Source organism: Cannabis sativa, chromosome 7 (assembly GCF_029168945.1).
Source record: "Cannabis sativa cultivar Pink pepper isolate KNU-18-1 chromosome 7, ASM2916894v1, whole genome shotgun sequence".
In the NCBI taxonomy this organism is placed as follows: Eukaryota; Viridiplantae; Streptophyta; class Magnoliopsida; order Rosales; family Cannabaceae; genus Cannabis; species Cannabis sativa.
In genome coordinates, this window is record NC_083607.1 from 678,143 (window position 1) to 696,903 (window position 18,761).

The 18,761-nt window shown below is 29.6% G+C and overlaps 2 protein-coding genes across 2 annotated transcripts; both read left to right on the forward strand.

Annotated features, from left to right (window-relative positions):
* Positions 1 to 4,923: 4,923 nt before the first annotated feature.
* LOC115696230 (serine carboxypeptidase-like 32) lies at positions 4,924 to 10,901 on the forward strand. The gene is made up of 10 exons (XM_030623135.2): positions 4,924 to 5,340; positions 6,069 to 6,176; positions 6,486 to 6,581; positions 6,696 to 6,788; positions 6,886 to 6,971; positions 7,547 to 7,864; positions 8,470 to 8,603; positions 8,702 to 8,797; positions 9,103 to 9,208; positions 10,500 to 10,901. The coding sequence occupies exons 1-10, from the start codon at positions 4,962 to 4,964 to the stop codon at positions 10,647 to 10,649; spliced, it is 1,566 nt and encodes a 521-aa protein (XP_030478995.2). The 5' UTR covers positions 4,924 to 4,961; the 3' UTR covers positions 10,650 to 10,901.
* A 1,346-nt stretch (positions 10,902 to 12,247) lies between these two features.
* Positions 12,248 to 13,531, forward strand: LOC133029253 (uncharacterized). Its single transcript, XM_061101723.1, has 2 exons — positions 12,248 to 12,378; positions 12,472 to 13,531. Exons 1-2 carry the CDS (start codon positions 12,273 to 12,275, stop codon positions 12,690 to 12,692), a joined length of 327 nt encoding a protein of 108 aa, XP_060957706.1. The 5' UTR covers positions 12,248 to 12,272; the 3' UTR covers positions 12,693 to 13,531.
* Positions 13,532 to 18,761: the final 5,230 nt, after the last annotated feature.

The following is an 18,761-nucleotide window of genomic DNA, read 5'->3' on the forward strand; positions in this document are numbered from 1 at the left end:
GCATAAATATTTAAATTTAATTTTTTGCGATAATAATACACTTAAGTTATATTTTTGTGAATCTATAAGTACTTAACCATTTTTTTTTGAGAAAAAGCCAATTTATTAATAACCAAAGTTATAATACAACAGGCTTAATTGGAGAGGGTAATTCCTTCCACCAAGTACATTTAGTATTCACCGAGAGAGCATATTTGGCTAACAAATGAGCCGCATTATTAGCAGATCTATAAATGTGCGAGATCTGAGCTTCAGGGAAATTGGAAACTAAAAGTGAGATATTATTTAGCAAACAATGAAAATCCAAAGAATGCCTATGAGAAGCTTGCAATCCATTGACAACCAATAGAGAATCTGTTTCTATATAATGGGCTGGTAGATTATATTCTTGTAGCCATTGCAAACTGTAGAGTAAGGCCAAAGCTTCCATGATTTCTGGTTTGAAAACTCCTTGAAAAGGCATGGCCAAAGCAGCCACGATTTTTCCATTGTCATCACGAAGGACAGCACCAAAACCAGTAACATTGTCCACTGTGTTTACAGCTGCATCTGTGTTCAATTTCAGCCAACCAGATGGAGGATTCATCCACGACATATCATGTTGTCGAAGCCTTATAGAAGCAGCCGTGACAGAACCTGCAGAGGTGTTGTGGCCACGAGCAGAATGATATTCTTCGATATAATCCAAAGCAAAATACAAAGCCATTTCAGGAGGCTTTGTTTTGGATCCATGCCTTTCTTTATTTCTCTCATTCCAGATGCTCCAAAGGATACAAATAAACTGCTGAAGTTGTTTTGAAGACAAAACCTGGGACATTTTTTGCATAAGATCCATTAGAGACATATTATGAGTTAAATAATCTTGAACCGAAAAAGATGATAGCTGCCATATTCTCCTGGGCCTTTTGCATCGAAACAAGGCATGAATGGTAGATTCGTTCTCCTGACAACATAAAGAGCAAGTGACTGAATCACTAATGTGCCTGTAGTGAAGAAAGTACTTAACCATTAAGTGTTAAAATATTCACGTATTATTTTTTTATTGGTGTATTTAATTAAATTTTTAAATAAAAAATAAAAATTTAATAACCTGAACTAATTAATTAGGAAATATGTCATATGATCATTAACTTGACACTTAATTGTCAAGTACTTACAGAAGTTTTAAAAAATATAATTTAAATATTATTATTGTAAAAAATTAAACTTAAATATTTATTTATCACTAAAAATTAAACTTAATTATATATTTACGCCATAAATTACTCTATATATTTATAAATTATATATACAATTCAACTAATGTTGGCATTGTAATTTTCCCACTTAGTTAATATAAGAATGAGTACTCATGATATATAATCATTTCCATATAGTATATGAATGTTTACCAAAATATAATAGAATTGTTGCCACGTACTTATTATTATTGATAGGTAGAATAAAATAGCCACTACACATATTAATTATCTAATAATTAATATAATTAGGTATTAATAACCACTTGATCAAGAAGATACATATATTTTTATGGATTAATACCTTGGATGTGTATTTTATAAAAATTGTTGATTGGACTTTTTATTTATTAAATAATAAAATGAATTCAGTATTTTTTAAAATAGTATAAATAGGATATTGAACTCAATTTTCAATAATTTTCATAATATGGTTAACTTTTGAAGATAATTTTAACACGAATAGATGTAGAAAAAATGTAACAAATTTGTCATAGCATCTCTATATCAGGTTATTATTAAGTTTTATTTTACAAAAGAATTAGTTTAGGGTACTATTAATACTATTTTAGAAAATACATGGTCCAATTTACTATTTAACAAATTAAAGAGTCCAATGTTAACTTTTACAAAAACACAAAATCCAAAATATTAATATTAACAAAGAAGACAAATATAATTAATTCACTATGTTTTTTTTTTTTTTTTAAAATTTATTTTAATGGAGATTTCTTGATACTTAATTATAAATCTTGATTAGAATAATATGGATGAAAAAAAAATTATTCTTTGAGTTTTGTCTTTGATTCCTATACTATTTAATCAAAATCTTATATTCAAGCAACTTTTAATCTTTTGTAAACACCTAAACAAAAAACTCGAGAAAATAATCCTAAACTTGGAAGGATTAAGGCGAGTGCATACTAGGGCGGCCTTTCCCTAGCCTCTCTTTTTTTTTTTTTGTTAAAAATAAATTATATTATATTTCTCGAAATTTGTCTTAATTTTTCAATTTTCATCTGTTTTGCCTCTATCCTTACAACATATTATCTTGTCTATCAAACATGCCCTAAGTTTAGACACAGGATTCAAAATGGTACTCTATTTTTATATATATGCCCTAAGTTTTGTACTTTTTCTTTTGTTATTAATTATTAATTTTTTTGCTCTTTTTTTTTTTTTCTGAACAAAAGATGGTGAAAGAGGAGTGATCTAGTCTTCTTAATCTCCACCTTATCTTTGACTTTCAATTAATTATAAATTAGATGACTAAAAATGGGGTCATGTTGAATATAAGTATTGGATTAGTTTTTCTTCTATTTTAAAGAAATACTAAACAAAAAGTAATTGGAGGGAGTGATTAGGATACGTATACTAATATAATTTGACCACATATATATAATAGGATAATAAAAGGAAAATTTTAGTGGATAATAAACACTTGTTAGAAGAACAATGCTCGAGAAAGTATAATAAAGTGAGTTTATGATATGGTGTTATATTTTAAAATTAATTCGTAAGAAAATTAACTCACATATGTTATTTATAATATTATATTTTTACACATTATTAATTTCAGATTTTTTGATATCTCTTTAAAGATAGTGATTATTATTTTTGCTCACTAATTTTTGACAGTTTAATCACAAATAATGTTTTTTGCTCAATATCTCCGAATTACACACGATTATTTTAGTTATTTTACAATGATCTTTTTTAGCTCACTATTCCAGAATCACAAGAAACTTTTTTGGTTCTTCTTTTTGAATTGGTTATTGAATTTAGACTAGATACTCATCAGAGTTTTATTTAGTTCTGATATCATGTCAGAATGTAGAAAGGCAGTAGAGAAAGCAGAATAGGGTGACTGTATAGTAAGGTACATGAAATTCCATCGAAAAACTAATTAACTATGTGAAGAGTAACCCATACATCTTATGGTATTATGTTTCCACATATTATTATTTTGGGATTATTCAAGTGGTTATAAGACCTAACTTCTACTAACCAAATACATAATAAACAATTGACTCACAAACCCTAGCTAATTAATCATATATTATAATATATTACAATATATAAAATAAATTTAAAACATACGAGATTTAATATTAAATTGCACTGACTACAATATGGTATACCAACTTATACAGTAATGAACCTTAAAGTACCCTTAATAACATTCTTATGGGTAACTAAAGCATATATTCAGACTCTTTTCCTAAATTTAATATTTTTCAGATAGATAAATGTTGTGGTATTTTTAACATGCAAGTGTACGTATAGTAATAAGTAATAGACTCACCAGGAGTGAGGTCGATCCCACAAGAATTGTAGTTATATAAGTACTTTAAAATCAAATCTTTACTTCTATTTGGTGAATTCAAAATTAAGAAAAAATTAAATTTAAAAACACTAAAAGGACAATGAAATTAAAAAGCAAGTAATTCAACAGAAAAATTAACCATGATTAAAGTTATTAGAGTTTCGATTTCAATTGTATTTATTGATTATGACCTAATATAATTGTCTTCCTATTACCGATTTCTATGCAAAAGCAGATTTACTAAGGTAATTTATAGTTTTCTCAGATATATAAATCTCATCAATTACATGCTAATTTTCTACTCTCGTAATAAGTTAAACATGCAACAGACATTAAACACATAAACTTATAAGCTATCTAAACCATACAGATATTCTCGTCTTATATCGAAATTCAGTTTTATTTCACTATAGCATATATAATTGACACTCACTTCTAAAATCTCGCATCAAAATCATAGACATTTAATTGGTGATCAGACAATTAAAAGCAATTAAGTACGAATTAAATAGAATACATAAAAATTAAGCAAAAATAAAATTATATTCCAACCATAAAATAATGTCAAATAATATTCATCTAGACCCTAATTAAATATTTAGTGTTGCTGAAAGCCCTTCTACTTTCACGTTTGTCTATTTATGATTCAAATTACTTGAAATACATTATGTCATAGAAACTATTTGATTTTTTAAAATATTATATGCACCGTCATATAAAAAAATTGAATTAAACTTATCTATATATCAAAAATACTAAAAGTACCTACATTTTTTTCTTATTTTTTATTTTTTCTTATTATATTTTTGTATGGTAGACATTGATATTAGTCATAGATATGATTCAACGAACCCCCACATGACTAAAAAGGAGATATACCACTAAACCTTGATTGTTCATGCAATAATAGTACTACTCTATAAACTCATGACTATATATATACCTACCTACCTAATAAGCTACCTAAATCCATGAAAAAAAAGTATAATAAAAAAGCATCATTTAATAAATATATATTTTGTATAACTCATTATAATTTTTTTAACTTTTAGTCATAACAAAATTTGTAATTAAAAGTAAAAAAGTTATAATTATAAATCATCATTCTTATACTGTGATCAAAAAATCTATAACTAAAGGTATTAGTTACAAAAATTACAATTTATAGTTTCAGTCGCACAATATTTGGTGTAACTAAAAATAAATTAGTGATAACTTATATCTAAATATGATATTTTAGTTATAAGTAACTTTTTATTATGACTAAAAGTCCTACACAATGTGACTAAAAATATTTTTTTTAATAGTGACATGGTTGGGTGGATATCCACTATATATACCAAGCGATGAGTATATATAAATAGCCATATATATATATTTATAACTCCAAAAAATATATGATGATGATGATGATCAATTTGGTGTCAAAGTTGGTTGTGTTAACTTTGGTGCTTAGTACTTATTATTTGCAATTTGTTGAGAGTGTTAATTTAGGGTTTAGGGATTGGAAATTATGGTCTAGAGATCATCTTCATCATGAGAAATTATTAGAGAATAATATTAATAATAATTATGAAGACGATCTTGTGACTAAGTTACCTGGACAACCTCAGAATTATGATGATGATAATAATAATAATAATGAGTATAATAATTTTAGACACTATGCTGGATTTATCACTGTCCACAAAATTCATGGGAGAGCTCTTTTTTATTGGTTCTATGAGGCTTCTTCTCTTCCTCACCAAAAACCTTTGGTACTTTGGCTCAATGGAGGTATATATATCTATATCTATATCTATATTTATATCTATATATCTATGTATATAATATCTTAATTTCCATGCATGCATGTTCTAATTATAATTAATATGTACTCTCAACTGGGTTTCTTTTTTCATGATCATGATGATCTTAATTTATATATGCTATTAATTTTATATTAGAAAATTAATTTCTGATCTAATTAAATATTCACAATAGCCTATGTTTTTTTTCTTTGTTCTATAACTTTTTATGAAGCATGACACATGACACAACGTGTGTCATGCTTCAAAGCAAATGATTATTCATTTTGCTTTCGGTAGAAATTTATAATTTATTTTTGGAAATTTTACAAAATTTATTCGTTGGTTTTTTATGATCTTCTCTTTTGCAAGATTAGCTTGGGTTTACAAAAATAATTGTCATGTCATTATGTATTTTAATATTAATCCTAAAATTAATTACTATATATATATAATAAATATATGAAAGAGAAAAGGCAACTTAACTTAATATATTAATCATAATTTTTTTTGGTATTATAATTAATTTTCATGTTGCCTTATCTTTAGACAGTCATGCATGCATCCTACATATTACTATTAAATACAAAAATAAATAAATAAATTTTCATAATGGAATATTATATATCATGATTACCATACAAATATTAATTTTTTTTAATTAAATATTCTTTAGGTGCAACAAATTAAATTAATTAATAGTTTAATTATGATTAGGTCCTGGGTGCTCTTCTGTGGGGTATGGAGCAACACAAGAGATTGGTCCTTTCATAGTGGACACTAATGGCCATTCCCTAAAATTTAATCCAGCTTCATGGAATAAAGGTTAATTTCTCAACCCACTCAATTAATCACTACTCAAATCAATTCAAATTAAATTAAATAAATAATATCATTTACTTAATTCATTATTAATTATCTAAATTTAAAGTAATTATATATAAGTATTGAAAATAATAGAATAATATTTCAATGTTATGCTTTAGCTATATGTAAACTAGTATGCATTACTACTTATTTTATAATAATTATTAAATTAAAATACATAAATTCGGTATTTAATTTTAATTAACATAATCATATGAATTAAATTTTGAAATTAATTAATATAATTTTTTTTTGTGTGATGATCAGAGGCCAACATGTTATTCTTGGAATCTCCAATTGGGGTAGGCTTTTCCTACTCAAATACCACCACTGATTATGAAAATCTTGGAGATGAATTCACTGGTAATTATTAATTATTAATCACTATATTGATTATGAAGTTTTGTTTATTTATATTAATAATTTTCTGATATTTTTTATATATATAAATAAATATTATTATATGATATTCATCAGCAAATGATGCCTATACTTTCCTCCATGAATGGTTCCTAAAGTTCCCCTCTTACAAAAACCATTCATTTTACATAGCTGGGGAGAGCTATGCAGGTATATATATATATATATATATATATATATATATATATAATTTATTTATTTGTTTTTCATTATATATATATTTGAAAATGATTTTTATTATTAACAGGAAAATATGTTCCTGAGCTGGCTGAGCTAATCCATGACAAAAATAATAAAGACCCTTCTCTTCATATTAATCTCAAGGGTATCCTGGTTAGTCATATATACATGTAATATATTTGTATATTTTAAATAATATATGTGTGTATACACCTAAATACAAAAATATTACACACAGTGATCCTATACGAAAACACTGATCACTAGGGATGAAAATTGTACGGGTAATAGGCGAGGATTAGTGCTCCTCTATCCTCGTTAACTATTTTAATATCTATCCCCGCGACCCAACCCCACATATTCTCAGAGGTGGGGCAGGTAATACCCACAGGAGACCCATTTATTTTAAATAAAAAAAATTATGAATAAAAAAGGTAAACAGGGCGAGCACGCTAGGGCAAGTAGTGTCCTTGGGGCTCCATACTCACGAGTGCAATTTCCATCCCTGACAATATGACAATAGCTATCAGAAATAAGTGTGATTATTCGTTTCCAAAAAGCTTTTGTCACGTCACTAGACGTAGTATTTTAATACATATTTTATGTATCAAAATAGTAAATAACGTGACACAATTTTATGATCGCGTATGTAGTATGTTATTTGAAATAATCTTTAGTGTATAATATATATAATCACTTTTAAATAAGTAGAATTAATTTTTTTACAGTTGGGTAATCCTGAAACAAGTGATGCTGAGGATTGGAAAGGGCTTGTGGATTATGCATGGAGCCATGCAGTGATATCAGATGAAACTCACAAAATAATAAAGGAAAAATGTGATTTCAATAGCAATAAGACTTGGGATAATGAAGATTGTACCAATGGTGTGGATGAAGTACTCAAACAATATAAAGAGATTGATATTTACAGCCTCTACACACCTCTTTGCATTCCTCATGATCATGATCATGACTCACCATCAACTACTAATAATACTACTACTTCTCTCTATCAAATCATGACCATCAAAAGATCCTCTACTATGGTAATTTTAAATAACTTATCTAACCCTAATTACTAATTAGGGTGCTTCTACGATGCACTTTTTGTTGTGTTTCTGATGTTTAAAAATAGTGGGATCATAAGAAAAAATTTATTTTTGAGCCCTTATTTTTAAAAAAATAATATTTTTCAAAATTAATAAAAAAATGTGTAATTTTAAAAAGAATTTTTTTAGGCCTCTGGACTAGGTGGGTCCTAGGCACAGGCTTAACTAGCTTGCCTATGTCCAAGGTCAGACTTGAATTCAGAATAGTTTATTACAATATAAAAAATAGGATTCAAACAATCTATTTCACACGTTTATAAAATTAAAGAAACATGAAAGGAGTGCATCAGTGTACATCGTAGTTATTTAAAATATTTTGTAAATTTTTAAAAATTTAAAATAATTTAACATCGTAATAGTGCAAATGAATGTTTGAACCTTTTCGATACTACGAGTTATTTCAAATTTTTCAAAAACGGATGAAATATCTACGATATAACTACAATATGCACAGTCACATAGTAAGGACAAACAATAATATTCCTACTATATAATTATATTATTTGATATATTAATTAAACATTATAAATAAATATGTGCAGATGCCTAGGATTTTGGGTGGATATTATGATCCATGCCTAGATGATTATGCTAAAGCATTTTACAACAGATTAGATGTTCAAAAAGCTCTTCATGTCACTGATGGTGTTCACCCTAGAAATTGGACCATTTGCAAGTAATTAATTAATTAATTAATAATTATATATAATTTTTAATTTCATGATTTTAAATTACATATGTGTTTTAGTTAATTATTTTTTAGTTGATTTTCAGTCACAATATATTTAGCCAATGGATTGATTCCAAGCCATCTGTTCTTCCTATATACAAGAAGCTCATTACAGCAGGCCTTAGAATATGGGTCTACAGGTATATTATATTATATTATAATTAATTAATTTAATTTGGTTTAGTAATTAAGGTAATCATCATCGATTTAATACATATAGTATACAAATTGTCCTTTGTTGAAGTTATAATAAGTTTTAGAAACCCTAGCTTTTTGATGTATAAAATTGTTAAATTAGGTACTAATCGAATTTTAGAAATTGGTAATTTATTTGAATATTTTTACCGTAATATTTAGAATTTGCGGTATTTATTAACAACAAAATAAATAAGATCAGTATTTATGCCGTAAATTTTTCTAAATTATATATGTCACGTGCATGTAGTGGGGACACAGACGGAAGAGTTCCAGTACTGTCCACAAGATATAGCTTGAATTCACTTGGACTTCCCATTATCAAGACATGGAGACCATGGTACTACCAAAATCAGGTATTATTAGAAAAATTTGAGATGTTGTATTTAGTTTTGTAATCTAATTAAAAAATTTCTCTCATTTTAATGAAGGCTAATTAGTAATTTTTCCCTCTGAACTTTGACATGTACTAAATTGTGCCTCCTGAACTTTTTTAGCCGTTAAAAATTCTCCCCGAACTATTGAGATTGTTAAATTTAAGGACTTTTATCTAATTTTAGTAAAAGAATTCTAACATGGATGAAAGTTCAAGGGGCATGATTTAGTACATATCAAAGTTTGAGGGACATGATTTAGTACATATCAAAGTTTGAGGGGCATGATTTGGTAGATATCAAAGTTTGGGGAGCATGGTTTAGTACATAAACAATCACTGAAACAGTAAATTGAATGAAATTAGACAAAAGTCCTTAAATTTAACAATCTCAATAGTTCAGGGGGAATTTTTAACGCCCAAAAAAATTCAAGGGGCACGATTTACTACATGTCAAAGTTCAGGGAGAAAAATTACTAATTAGCCTTAAATGAACTATTATATGACATGACTGGAGTTGTTCTATCGGTTGAAAGAGATAAAAAAATTGAGTTAAAGTTAAATACATTTGATTGAAACATATTTTTGATATAGTGTAAAAAAATAATTTTTTTTTTTGGTGTAATTAAGTAACTAAATTAATCATAGAAACTTAAATTTCTCTTTTATTATATTGACCATTGGGTCAAAATCTAATTGTTTAATATTTCTAAAATCAATATTTCTTGTTTTTTTTTTTGACGTAGTGAATAGTAGTTATTTTTTTTAAGGTTCTTTTTTTATTTCATTTTTTTTTGTATTTTTACGAAAATTCACATAACAACCACCAGAGCAACCCAAATCGTAAAAATATAAAAAAGTTAAAAAAATAGTATATGGATTGATTTTTTTTTTTTAAGTAACCATCAACGGGTAATATATTTAATTATATATTTATTATAATGCTATTTATTCATAATAACCATAATTTATTTCATTTAACATGCTAGAAATAAAGTCTTTTGGGAGCAAAAACTTCTTATTGTTGAAGTCACTTTTAATTGTATTGCTAATAGTGTTTGTGCAATAGATAATGAGTGGGTGAAAGCTTTAAATAAAAGCTTTGTAAGTAATTTTATGTTGTAAGTGTTGTAACTTTATTTGATGATTTGTTAGAATATATTATGATGACATTAAATATGGAATATACATATATAAATAATTTATAGCAAAAACAATATATAAACATATATTTATTTTAATTTGTTGTTATATATATATAAATATAATTATAGGTAAGTGGATGGTATCAAGAATACGAAGGAATTACATTTGCAACATTTAGAGGAGCTGGTCATGCAGTGCCTTGCTTTAAACCAAACAACTCCTTAGCACTTTTCACATCATTTCTCAAAGGACAATCTCTACCCTCCACTCGATCATGATCATGCAAAATCATCCATATTTATATAATCATCTTTATGTTTTGTAACTTCATAATTATTAAATAATATTAAAAAACTTTAAATTATAAATAATCATTAACCATCGAAAATAGGTCAAATTCAACGGGCATTTGACCATCGAGATATAAATCAATCTCGAAAGTCTAGCCCGTTGAGTTTTTCTTAGTAGTATATATAATTATGTACGTTATAGTACTATATGTTATAAAATAAAGTACAATTGGTAATAAATTATATATATAATATAAGAGATTATACGTAATATCAAATAATTAATCATTATTGATTATATCTATATCTTAATCACAAGTATAAATATGTACTTTAGGTTTTTTTTTTTGGTGAAAACAATTATTAAGGAAGATCTTATTATGAGTTTCATCTTTATTATTATAATTATTAATTCTATCTAGAATTCAAAGAACTTATTATATTGTATAAAAATTACAAACTCTATATTTATAAGTGGTCCCTAATTTTGTTTTAATCACAAAAAAATGTCACAAATTAACTTTTGGGTAATAACATAAACTTAATAATCTTTTTTAGTCACATTTTTTTTTTCTAATGCAAAAGTATTTTTTTTTTGTAAATAAGCTGATTGTATTTATTGGAATATTAGAGGACGATGATATTAGTGATACTGACAGTTAGTTAAGGTTGTTATTAGTCTGTTATTTATTACTGTTGTAATTAATTGTCAGGGTGTAAAATTCAGTTGAGTTTGTTATCTTGTATTCTCTTCTGTACTCAAATCAATATAAATTCAAGTATTGCCTCAATAGTTCACATTGAGCAGTAATCATTTTTTCTCATTTCCATTCAGTTCACTTTCATCCTTTCTCTCCTTCTTTTCCTTTCTTCTTGCCCTGTTCTGGTTTTCTTCATGGTATCAGAGCCTCAATGGCCAACAATAGCGATCAAGATCCATCAAATCGTCAAGCTCCTACTGCTGCTCCAGCTCAAGAAGCCGCTCTTCCTAATAACAACTGCCATTAAACCTCAGATTAGATCGATCAAATTACACATTATGGAGATCCTTAGTTCTTCCTGCTACTCGCGCATACAACCTCGATGGATATATTCTGGGAACCAATCCACAACCTCCTCGACATCTTGCAGGTAATGTTTCCAATCCTGCATTCTTCACATGGCTGAGATTTGATCAGTTTCTAATGCATTGGTTAATGAACTCTGCCACCGAGGCTATGCTGGGTCATGTCATCAACTCTCAAAACTCTGCTAAAATATGGACTATTTTTGAACAATTGTTTGCTACAAGATTGAGAGCCAGATTGCTCAGATCAAGGCTTGTTGCAATCCACCAAGAAAGGTTCCTTATCCATTGATGAATATATCCTGAAAATGAAGCAATTCAGTGACACTCTTGCTGCTTCTGGTCAATCTCTCTCCGATGATGATCTAATTATGTACATTATTGGAGGATTAGGTGCTGAATATGAGGCAGTCGTTGTCAATCTCACTTCAAGATCCGAGAATCTGACTCTCCAAGAAGTACAACTTATGCTCCAAAGTCAAGAAATGAGGATCAACCAGCAAACTACAGAATCGCTCACCAATGTTTAACCTAATCTTGCTAACATGTCACTGAACAACAACAATCGAGGTTCTCACAGTTATGGTGGCCGTGGTTATCGTGGATCAAGCAGAGGTGAAAGAGCAGGCAACACCAACTATGGTGGCAGAGGTAAAGGATCAAATAGACCCATATGTCAACTTTGTGGCAGAACAGGTCACACGGTTGTGAAATGTTTTCACAAGTTTGATATTAACTTTACAGGACCACCAGCTGAAAATGGAGCTTCAATTTCCACCACCCCAACTGAAAATCGCCAAGCTCACATCTCACAAACCACCACAAGTCAAGATTTGTCAACTTCTTGGTACATTGACAGTGGTGCCGCGCACCATATGACAAACAATTCAGACAATCTCACCTCCTCTTCAGATTACAAGGACAAAGCCAAAGTGATTGTTGTCATAAGCCTTTTGAAAATCTAGCTTGATCATACAATAAGGCTTAGAATTCTTCCTTTCGTAATATCGCACAAAATCTTGAAAAATCATGATGTTATGGGCAATAAACCTACCTTGCACAAACCATCCCTGATTAGGAGATGTTAGTGAAGGTAGAAACTGGCTCAGTTTGGAACATATCATCTTATAAGTAGCAACTTTGTACAGTACATTACAACATGCTATTGGCCTGAAATTGCTAACATTTTTTGGGTAAGGAACTTTCAAAATCAGTGTCAAGGTTGTGGTATTGAGCTCCTTTAGAAGCATGCCTAAATGCAAGAAATCTAGTACTTCCATACAAACATCCTCTAGCACTAAATCCCAATTATCTGTTGGAATATGTTTTACCAGTATCTAGATTTACTACCATGTATGTTGTTTAACATCCTAAATATGAATTTCTAAAATAATGTAAATAAACACATATAAAATTTGAGAAATCTTACAGTGGTTACAGCGGAATTAAATGACTCATTCCGCTTAGATCTCTAACCCTTGTATCCTTTCTGTAGCAGAGTATCACTAAGATTTGAGCCCGAAACTCCTTCTCTTGAATTTGGATTCTTCACAGTCTTACACACTATGATTGAGGACCAACTTGTTATGTGTGGGCATGTACTCAATCACTAATGGCTGAATTTTGGTTTGTGAAGAAGAGGCTATGGTGTTTCGAATTGAAGAAGAAGAAAAGGAAGAGCCCTCATCAACCTAGAGAGAAAACTAGGTTTTTAGCTTTGGAGGCATTAGTTGGATAATGAGATCATATCCTTCTTTTTATACTATTCTTCAATAAGGTTAGGGCTGAATTATTAGGAATAAAAAATTGATAAAAATAGAGTAAAATTGACCCCTAATGGCCGACCACATAGTGGGTCCTACATTAGTTTGGGCTTTGTCATTTTTCTCAACTATTTTATCTATTTTTTTTTCTCAAATACCACTTTTTACAACTTCAACCCTATAAATGCCAAAACTATTTATTTAATAATTAAAATAACTATCAAATAAAATTATCATTTATAATATTTATTAATTAGACTCCATAAAGTCTCTTAATTAATAAATAAACCCCAAAATACTATTTCTTCACAATCAAGCCATATCTTAGTGAAAAAATTCATAAACTAGACATAGTCTAGTTTTAGAATTATAATTGATTAACTAAAATCAATTAACTGAGTCTTACAAGTATTTTTTCTCAACTAGTATGGGGACCATGGGCCTATATAACCGAGCTTCCAATAAGCAGATCTAGAATTTACAAAGTAAATCCACTAACTTATTAATTCCTCATTGCATCCACCATAGAACTTGGAATTGTACTCTCAGTTACATAGAACGCTCTATATGTTCCACGATATAGATACACCATTAATTATCCATTGTTATAATCCCAATAATCACTGATCCTCTATAGATGATCTACATTGCATAAGGACAAAATTACCGTTACACCCTTTCAATGTATTTTATCGTTAAAATACTTGGCCACCTATAAATGATATTTTAGTGAACTAATATAATCACTAAAATGAGTGCTCTATCAATTATTTTTATTTAGCCTAGCTCGAAGGAAATCATCGTTTCACTTCTATGTCTGGATAGAAGCTATAGATTCCATATCTATGATTAGCGCTCCCACTCAATTGTACTATTGTGTTCCCAAAATGTACGTATCACCCTGACCAAAAATTAGGCTTAACTAACAAATTAAAGAACACAAATAACACTCTTGAGATCGAACCTAACCATGTCAGGATTAAGATCATTTGATCTAGGATCAACTAGGTGATATTGAATTGAATAGATATTACGGTAAATTTATCATATCTAATCCAAGTTCAATATCGGTCCCTTCCAATGTATACTCCATACATCCGATACTGGTAAACTTTGACAATGCCCTGGAAAAGACATAACACTTATCCAAGGTGTAAGTATACCTATCGTTGATTATCATGCCAGTCTAAATTCAGTAAACTGACAAATCAGGAAATTAAACTTTTGAACAAATAATCATGATTATATTTCACTGTGCTGACAACACTATAATCATGAACAAATACATATGTTCTGGACTTAACAGAATTCATACATTAAATGTAAACATGAAATAAATCATGTGAACCATGCAACATAAAATGATTTCTAATCTTTATTAATTAGTAAATCTGATTATATTGAAATAGGTTTTATTTAGGGCACAAAACCCAACATTATCTTGGTAGAAATAGGCCCCAAAACCATCAAGTCCTGGAGCCTTACTCCTAGGAATGGAAAATATGGATTCCTTGACATCTTCCTTATTGTATTCTCGCAAGAGAAAATCTGCATCTTCAGCTCTTAAAATCGGCCCAAATGAACATTCCCCCTAAAACCCTCTTCCTATTCTGCATTTTAGTACTAAGCAAATGTTGGTAGAATTGTAAAAAAGCATAAAAAATTTCTATTGAATTGTACACCCAATTGCCTTTCATGTCCTGAATCGAGTAGATATGATTTTGTACCCTCCTTTGCCTTATGCTTGCATGGAAAATTTCTGAATTTTCCTCTCTCTCCTTAACCCAATGTAGCTTTGCTTTTTGATGTAGGAAGGATAGATATATTGCTCATTGTATTTCTTTTTGGCAGCTCTTTCTTTGTCAATAAGGACCTTATCCATAGGATCTACTTGGATGTTGCTATAACCATGTAGAGTTAGTTGGCGTAAAACTCATTTCAGACTCTCGATCTTCTGGACCACCCTATATATAGCTGTTCCTAAGTGAAAATTATTCCATTTCTCTTTTAAAACCTCATCAAACTTCTCTAGTTTTTACCACATTCTAAAAAATCAAAATGCTTTCTTCCCCTCGGTCAATTCAAGATACACTATAATAAATGTTGGAGTGTGATCAAACAAGCTTTCATTCATAAAAATAACTTCAGTCGAAGTGTACTTATCTAGCCAAAATTAGTTTGCCAAAACACAATCAATTTTTGAATAAACATGCTCCCCTTGCTCTTGTTTATTATTCCAAGTGAAAAAGAAGCTTGTGTATTTTACATCTTCCAACTTTCATCATTCAACACAATCACGAAAAGCTGTTGATGATCATCACTTGCGCCTTTTTCCTAACTCTCTTTTCTGTCTTAAGAATATCATTAAAATCTAAAATTAATCACGGGATATTAATGTTGGCTGCCAATTGCTTTAGATCTGCCCATAAAGGTTCTCTCTCATTAGCATTATAAAAAGGATAGACAAAGGTGATAAGAAATACCTCCTTAGTCGCAATCGTGGTTGCTTCCAAAATGCATACGTTGATTAGTGAAAAATTGAATATTAATAGAAAATATATTTGAATTTCAACTAATCAAAATATGTCCATTGTCACACCGTACATTATTAGAAGAAAAGAACCACCCTAAAAATATTCGAACATATGAGGCCCCCAAGTTATGAGGTCTTATCCTCATTTCCAAGAGACCAAAAAGCCCCACTTTCATATTATCAACTAATTTCTTGACTTCCATTTGTTTCTGAGACTTATTGAGCCCTCAGACATTCCATGCCATTATTCTATCCATTACCAAGAGGAGGATCTCCCCCTCAATTAGTAATGTCTCCCCCTCGTTCCATCTCGACAACCTTGAGTTTCCATAAGCATTGAACACTTTCCAACTTTTCCAAGAACTTGAAAATTATTTCCAAGTTTAGTTGGTGTGGCTACCATACTCTTAACGTTTCCTCAATTTCGTACCATTAAATTCCTTTCTTGATCTACTTCCACATTTAAATCCACCTTAACTTCCTTTTCTAATTTTTTCTCAGGAACCCATATAGCTCGAACATGGTCATTCTCCACATTCTTCTTCATACAATCATTCGTAGAGTGCCCCAATCCTTTGCAATGATTGCAAAGTATCAGTTTCCATTCATTATGTAACTTATAACCATCAATTCTTCATCCCATTCATTCTTGAATGAGACTTCCTCAAGAAATTCTTGATTCAATCCAACTTCAATCATAATCTGAGAAAAATTAAAAGGCTATTTCTTTTTCATGAAGTCATCTAGCATAATCAGTTTCCCAACTTGCCCAATGATTTTGAAAAGAGCTCTCTCACTCCAATCCTTAAATCCAATTCATGAATTTGGACCCAAGTTGGAGCATAATTCACATTCTCCTTCTTGAAGTTCACTGAAGCATCCCATGCTTTCATTACAATGGGCTTCTTATCTAGGAAAATAAAACCATTAGTCAAAATTCAATCTCTGGTTTCCTCATCCACAAATCGCACAATAAACACACCATTAGAAATCAGTCAAACCTTATCCACTTTTTCTTTCCAAACTCTTCTTATAAAACTAGCAAAAACACATATAGGAGGGTTAGCTCTAAGAACATAACATACCAAAGTAAAGCTCCAAAATTTAATCTCATTAGAAATATCATCCATTTCAATCTTAACTCCATTACCTATATTGTGTATATTTTCGTTTCAGTTCTAAAACATAGAATTCAGATTTTGCACCATTTTTCCAGATATCAAGATTGGGGGAATAACAAAGGTACCTAAAATTAAAGCATCCTCACAACGAGCAGACGCTTCCATGAAGTAGAAAAAGTCTTTTCAAATGTTTTCTTCTCTTTGAATCTGCCAGAGGAACGCGTGTGGAGTGAGCACCAACTCATCAAACTCTTCTTCTTCAACATCCAGATCTAGTTCTAAAATGTTAGGCAAATCCACACCTAAAAGTTTTCTTCATAACGTCTAACGACGTCAAACCTTGCTTCTTGGCACTCGGAGCCACCACTTTCTTCAATCGCCCTTTCTTCTTTGCACCCTACACCATAGCATAGCAGTCCTAATGAGAGAGATTGAGAGGAGAGAGAAACTCTCTTTTGATTTATTTCGATAAAAATGATTATTAGTGCTTGAAAACTACGTTTTCTCTCCATGTGTCTGATTGAAAAGTGATAGACAACGGTCCTGGCTTCTTCCCTGTGAAATTTCATAATTTTTCGTGATGTGTAGGGTGATATTTTCAGAGAACACTAACGATTGTAAGTGTAAGAAAAAAACGTGTTAAAATTTACCCTAAAAAGAAGAATATATTCAATATTTGAATTAGGGGGCTATTTGAACCAAATTTAACGTGAAACCTATCTACTTACTCATGTCTTAGTAGTATGAATTCATTATACCTAGCGGAGAAAAATATTCTGAGATGGGTCCGAACCACATTTCACAAAAGGGTATCACTGTTAGAATTGTGAGATTTTTCCTATGTCAATAAAAATTATCATTAGTTCTTAAAAACTACATTTTCTCTCCACGTGTCAAATAAAAAAGTGATAGACAACAGTCTTAGCTTCCTCCATGTATAATTTCACGATTGTTTGAGATGTGTATGCTGAGATTTTAAGAGAACACTAACGAGTGTAAGAACAAGAAAAATACTTATTAAATTTTATCATGAAAAGAAGAACATTTTTAAATTTTTTTATTAAGGGGTCATTTTAACAAAATTTAACGTGAAACCTATCTACATATTGATGTCTTAGTAGTATAAATTCATTGCGCCTAACAGAGAAAAATATTAGGTCCGGACAACATTTCACAAAGGGGTACCACTATAAAAAAAAGTGAGATTTTTACTATTTCGATAAAAATAATTATTAGTGCTTGAAAACTATATTTTCTCACCACATGTCCAATTGAAAAGTGATAGACAACTGTCTTGGCTTCCTCCTTGTGGAATTTCACAATTTTTCGTGATGTGTACGGTGAGATTTTAGGATAACACTAACGAGTGTAAGAGTAAGGATTTCTTTTTAAAAAATTTACCCTAAAAAGAAGAATATTTTTAATTTTTCAATTAGAGGGCTATTTTAACAAAATTTAATGCAAAACTTGTCTGCTTATTCACGTCTTAGCAGTACAAATTTATTGTACCCAGCGAGAAAAAATATTATGAGATGCAATCTGGCCACATTTCACAAAGGGGTACCACTATCAGAAAACTGAAATTTTCACTATTTTGATAAAAAGAATTATTTGTGC

Coding starts and splice junctions, on each gene's coding strand:
- LOC133029253 (XM_061101723.1), top strand. CDS start 12,273: ATGTCACTGAACAACAACAATCGAGGTTCTCACAGTTATGGTGGCCGT. Junction 12,379..12,471: donor CACCAACTATGGTGGCAGAG/GTAAAGGATCAA, acceptor TTAACTTTACAG/GACCACCAGCTGAAAATGGA.
- LOC115696230 (XM_030623135.2), top strand. CDS start 4,962: ATGATGATGATGATGATCAATTTGGTGTCAAAGTTGGTTGTGTTAACT. Junction 6,972..7,546: donor TTAATCTCAAGGGTATCCTG/GTTAGTCATATA, acceptor ATTTTTTTACAG/TTGGGTAATCCTGAAACAAG. Junction 7,865..8,469: donor TCAAAAGATCCTCTACTATG/GTAATTTTAAAT, acceptor AAATATGTGCAG/ATGCCTAGGATTTTGGGTGG.